The following is a 5,554-nucleotide window of genomic DNA, read 5'->3' on the forward strand; positions in this document are numbered from 1 at the left end:
CTTGTGCCCAACAGGGCGTGGGACCCCCTCAAAAAAAAAGACATAAAAATACGATACAAATCTAAGAATTCCTGCAGATTTCTGACTGTGGGAAAAACGTCTCAGGGAACAAATGACAGATGTGGCAGAAGGCCAGGGGAGCGCAGGGAGGCCGTGCTGTCACTGGGGGGGGGCTGGGGGGGGTCACCCGAGGCAGCTAGCCCAAATCTGAACTGTGGGACGAGGCGCAGCCACATGTGGACGCTGTGTGGGTTCCCGGGGAACGGGGCAGACAAGCAACAGAAATGTTTCTGAAGAGTCGTGGGCGCCGTTGTAAAAGAACAATGCGACGTGACGCAAACAGAGGAGAGGCGAAGAAACAGGAAACACAGACGAGAGAGATGCCAATCAGACGGGGTCGCTGCGGGAGAACTCGCTTCAAGAAGTGACCCGGGCCACAACCTTTCGGTGAGGACTTTGAGTGCAGATGCAATCGATATGAGATAAAGTTAGCTGACGGGCTAACTGCTTCAGCTAAGATGCTGTGTGCTTTACACCGCAAAGAAAGTCAGTGAAACGAGTGTTGTAATTAAGTTAAAATCTTATTTTCTTTTCTCATGTAGAACATATTAGCCTAGTTTTAAGTTACTTTTTGCTTGACCCATGAAATTGTCTTTCCACATTCCACATTCCTCATTTATCAAAAAAAAGTAACAGAAATACTTTACAAAAATACTTGAGACTGACTTTTTTTTTCTTCTTTTTTTGCCATGTATACAATAGAAAATGAAAGTGATTACTAGGAGGGGTAGAGGTAGATTCAGAGAGAGAGAGAGGTAGAGAAACAGAGAGAGAGAGGGAGAAAGAGGTGGAGAAACAGAGAGAGACAGAGAGAGACAGAGAGAGAGAGGGAGGTAGAGAGAGAGGTAGAGAAACAGAGAGTGAGAGGGAGAAAGAGGTGGAGAAACAGAGAGAGACAGAGAGAGAGAGAGAGAGGGAGGTAGAGAGAGAGGGAGGTGGAGAAACGGATGAAGAGAGAGAGAGAGGGAGGAATAAAGAGGGAACAGGAGAGGAGGGCGTCCTCTCTCCGTGTGGAAGCCACACTCAGGGGCAGACTGACAGGGAAGCGTTTCAGTCAATGGAAGACTGATGAGGGGCATTAGGGACGGTCTATTGTGCCCCGGCCCTTTGAGTCACGTTCAAAGGAAGAGTCAGAGGCCAGGCTAAAGGGGACCGGGGCTCTTACACAGCCCCTGCCAAAGGGCTCCTTCTCGGGCAGAAAAGGTCCCACTCAGGTTCATTGACAATGCAAAGGAAATACCTACGCATCGTCAAAACCCCATTGGCAGGGCTGAAGAGCTCGGCAAGTGCTTTTAGCACATTTTTAACAGCGCCGATGAGATGACTATCTCTGCAAAGTGCGGAAAGGAGCAAACACTTGTGTGTGTGTGTGTGTGTGTGTGTGTGTGTGTGTGTGTGTGTGTGTGTGAGTGTGCGCGTGCGTGAGTGTGCGCGTGCGTGTGCATGCACGTGCACAACTATATAAGAACAACACAAAAATGCGTAATCATCGTGCCTCGTCTTTTACCAATGATATACCATACTATTCTATTCCATACTCTCATTTATCCAAGATCAGCTCAAGACACCACTTGCTGAATAAGCCATGGTGGTCACTGAAACGTCTCAATTACTGTTCAGTGTCTATTTGGAAGTATCTAAACGGATTTTTCTTTATTTGTTTGTTCATTGTTATTATGAAGTAAACAACAACAAAGTAAATACTGTATCAGAATTTCCGCAGACATGAGACAGTCTTATTACGGAATAACAATACACATAATGACTCAGCGTTATTTTTAACTATTTTTAATGAGTATCAGGCCTGAAACAAAATGGCCCCCGGCCTGTTCCCGCAGGTGAGGTGAGACGGCAGAGGTGGCGATAGGGTTCTGTTAACAAGGGGTGAAGGTCAAAGGTTAATCACCTCCAGGTCTCAGTCTCTGGGTTCAGGGGAGGAAATAGCTGCTGTCTTAACCCCCAGCGCCCCTCTGCTCAAACAGCCCTCATTAGGCCTGAGATAAACTGCCCCGTGCCCCACTAACAAGGCCAAGAGCACACCAAGCGCTCGTGAAGGCAAGGCTGGTATTGGTGCACTTTATATTGGCCAATTTCCTTCCCTTACCTGCTCTCTAACTGACTGCAGAAAATACACACAGTGAGCACTTCATTAGGTATTTATTAGACTTCTTTTTTTCTGCTGCTGTAGCCAATCCACTCAGAGGTTTGACGTGCTGTGTGTTCAGAGATGCTCGTCTCCATACCACTGTTGTAATGTGTGGTTATTTGCGTTACTGCCACCTTCCTGTCAGCTTTAACCTGTCTGGCCGTTCTCCTCTGACCTCTTTCATTAACAAGGCGCTTTGCCTGCTGAAGAGCTGCTCACTGGATATTTTTTGTTTTTTTGCACCATTCTTTGCAAACTCTAGTCACTGTTATGCATGAAAATCCCAGGAGGTCAGCAGTTTCTGAGATATTCAATCCACCCTGTCTGGCACCAACAAACATTCTACGGTCAAAGTCACTTAGATCACATTTCCTCCCCATTCTGACATTTGGTCTGAAAAACAGCTGCCCATTTCTGCATGCTTTTATGCATTTAGTTGCTGCCACATGATTACTGCCACTGCATTAACAAGCTGGTGTATGGGTCTACCTAATAAAACGATCAGTGTGTGTAGGGCGAGAAAGTAAATCTGCTCAGGTTGGATATAACAAACGGTCAAAGAAAGCTCCATGTGGCATTGAATAGATGCAAACTGATACTGATAAACAGATAACAAGTAGAATCACAAAAACTTTATATTTGCTATTAACATCTATTTTGCCTATACAACAAAATGATGTGTTACATAAACATTAACAGACTTGACATGAGTATATTAGGGACCCGATGCACTCCGAGTTCAGTGCTCTATCAAGACTGATATAACACCAGACATTTTGCTTTGTATTTTAACTCTGTGTGACATGGTATTGCTGGATCCAATGCTTGTTTCCGTTTCATTATTTTCAGTAGCAGTATACTCAGTAAAACTCAGTGGGTACCTGCCTCCATACATCAGTAAAGGTTACTGCTCTTTGACAGCTGCCCTGCACTCTGTGACGGCGTGTTTGTACACCTGTCTGAGCGTAAGCACTGTGAAAACGTTACCGGGGGTCCAGCCAAGGCTCCGGACCAAAGCGGATATTTGGACATCAAAAGGTCTCCAAAGTCCAACTGCTCTTTTTTTTTTTCAGGCTGTAGAGGAGCACCAGAATGGCAATGCAGTGCACCTGCCCTCAAATGAAACTGGCCACACAGAAACTGTGCCAAATCTGAGTCCCCCGTCCGTCCCCCCCGTCCCCCCCAGTGCAAACAAAGGCAGAATTTGTTTCCCCGCTTCCTACAAACAGATCTGAATGCGGCCGTCCCAGCTGGCAATATTTAGTAAACATGTCCAGCTAGACCACGTCAGAAGGAACGACCGTTGTGGTGGTGGAGGAGAGAACGGCCAGTCCAGGCCACCTGCAGACCTCCGCGAGGCCAAACTTGACGAGCGCGCCCCACACGTCGGAACCGCGTTTGAATTCGAGCGTAAATATTTGCGTTAGTGATAACCAACTGTGTCATTCTCTCAGCCTCGCTTGCTCCGGATTCTCCTTCCATAACAAACGTACCATCCGGGGAGCAGGGGAGGGGATGCCGGCGTGTTCCACCCCTGTTTAGTCTGGGGTCAAGTTCTCAAAACAGCCCCCATCAACACTCACTCACCCTCCGCACTGCGAAGACGCGGGGAAGGGAGCTGGAAATAGGACACCACGACAAGCAACGTTCTCAGAAAAGCGTGTTCCCAGTCTCTTAAAATAAGCAATGGCATTACACGCATAGCATCTCACAAATCTCCATGAGCAAAATACCCAGCAGTACCCCTGTGCCGTGTGCCTTGTTCTCTCGAGTTCAAGGGAATATAATGCATTTGGGTCTGCATCTTGATTTATAGAGGCAGAGCGGTGCCAGAAGACGGGGTGATTCACCCTCTTAAGGAAGAAGGGGATCCGAACGCCGCTTTCTGACAGCTGAGAAGCCGCAGATGGCGAGGATGCCGCGGACCGGAGCGTGCTGCTCCGCTGTTTGAAAGACCGATGGCCTCATAGGGACATAGCGGGGGAAACTGGGCGCACAATGCGGCCAAGAAAAGTCAGTCCACGACACGAACAGGAAACGGAAATCTGGTGTCAAAATGTTTTCTAATTGCCCTTCTCGTGTTGCGCTCTCACATTGTGTGTGTGTGTGTGTGTGTGTGTGTGTGTGTGTGTGTGTGTGGGCTGTCATCTGGCCGCACAGACAACGGGATCACAGCCACCTTGCGACCTAGGAGACTCAGAAAGAGTGTAGCCTATCTCTATCTCAGACTCGTTTCTTATCCAAAACAGCAGGTCTAACTCCATATTTCCCAATTAGGAGTGCGCTTGTTGACTTGATCGGGCATGTTTTTTTTAATCTCAATATGGCGAAACGCTGTTTAATATTCAACGTGTAAAAAATATATCCGTATATGAATTCTCGATCGAATATCAAAGCGAGAGAATAGGATGCACATAAAACCGAAACAGATTTTTTAAACTTAAAACACATCCTGAATGTACTGAGACCACAACTATCATCTATGCAGAGTTTTAAATATCACCTAAACCAATGCAAATGAACCGCAACATATTTTGATGTTGCTGAAATGTAAACATCCGTACCTTCTCTGATAGAGAGCGCCGGAGACTCCGGTGGGCTCTTTGTTTAGTTGCGTCCCGGTTGGGTACTTATAGAGTCCGGTTCCCCAGGTCCCTTTTGCCCCGGAGGTAAGCCACAGAACCAGCACAATCCAACGGAAACTTTTTCGGCAGAGCGCGGTCACGCCGTCCCCCTGACACGCTTCCATTTCCGCGGCGTCAATGGCAGACCAGCTGCCCAAAAAGATTTCACAAAAAAGCGTGCTCCAGTGGAAAAACAGATGAGTCGGATTTGATTTAGTGCAGGAGCGAGGAAAGCGCTCATCAAAGTCCCGACCTGGAGATCACTAAAATGATGAGCATCCCATTAATCAACAACTATTAAATAAGCAAGCACGCGGATGCATCGCTACTAGCAGTCAATTAAAATAGCGCTCGGCGTAAATGCAAATCTAAAACAATTCAACGACGCAAAAACAAAGTGAGACTGTATAGCCCCGCGATGCAGCGCAGTGAACTCCAACCATTCCTTCCCTGACTTTTCTCCGAGTCAGTCACCTCGCGTGCCCAAATAGTGGGCAGTGAGCTGACTGAGAGCGCGCTATATTCGTATAAGTTACTAGCCGGTCCCCCAATCTCTCTCTCTCTCTCTCTCTCTCTCTCTCTCTCTCTCTCTCTCTCTCTCTCTCTCTCTCTCTCTCTCTCTCTCTCTCTCCTCCTCTCTCCCTCTCTGCCCGCCTGTGACTGCCTTTTCAAGTTGAGAAGCGCACAATGAATGAAAAAAAAAAAACGTGTTATATAGTCTTGC

General features: G+C 47.3%; 1 protein-coding gene across 1 annotated transcript in view; it reads right to left on the reverse strand.

Annotated features, from left to right (window-relative positions):
- emid1 (EMI domain containing 1) overlaps window positions 1-5,331 on the reverse strand; it is an 89,849-nt gene extending 84,518 nt beyond the window's left edge. The window contains exon 1 of the mRNA XM_061261545.1: window positions 4,771-5,331. Within this exon, the coding sequence (XP_061117529.1) occupies window positions 4,771-4,955 (185 nt within the window). The 5' untranslated portion in view covers window positions 4,956-5,331. The remainder of the gene's footprint in view (window positions 1-4,770) is intronic.
- Between the last annotated feature and the right edge of the window lie 223 nt (window positions 5,332-5,554).

Source organism: Conger conger, chromosome 11 (assembly GCF_963514075.1).
Source record: "Conger conger chromosome 11, fConCon1.1, whole genome shotgun sequence".
Classification (NCBI taxonomy): domain Eukaryota; kingdom Metazoa; phylum Chordata; class Actinopteri; order Anguilliformes; family Congridae; genus Conger; species Conger conger.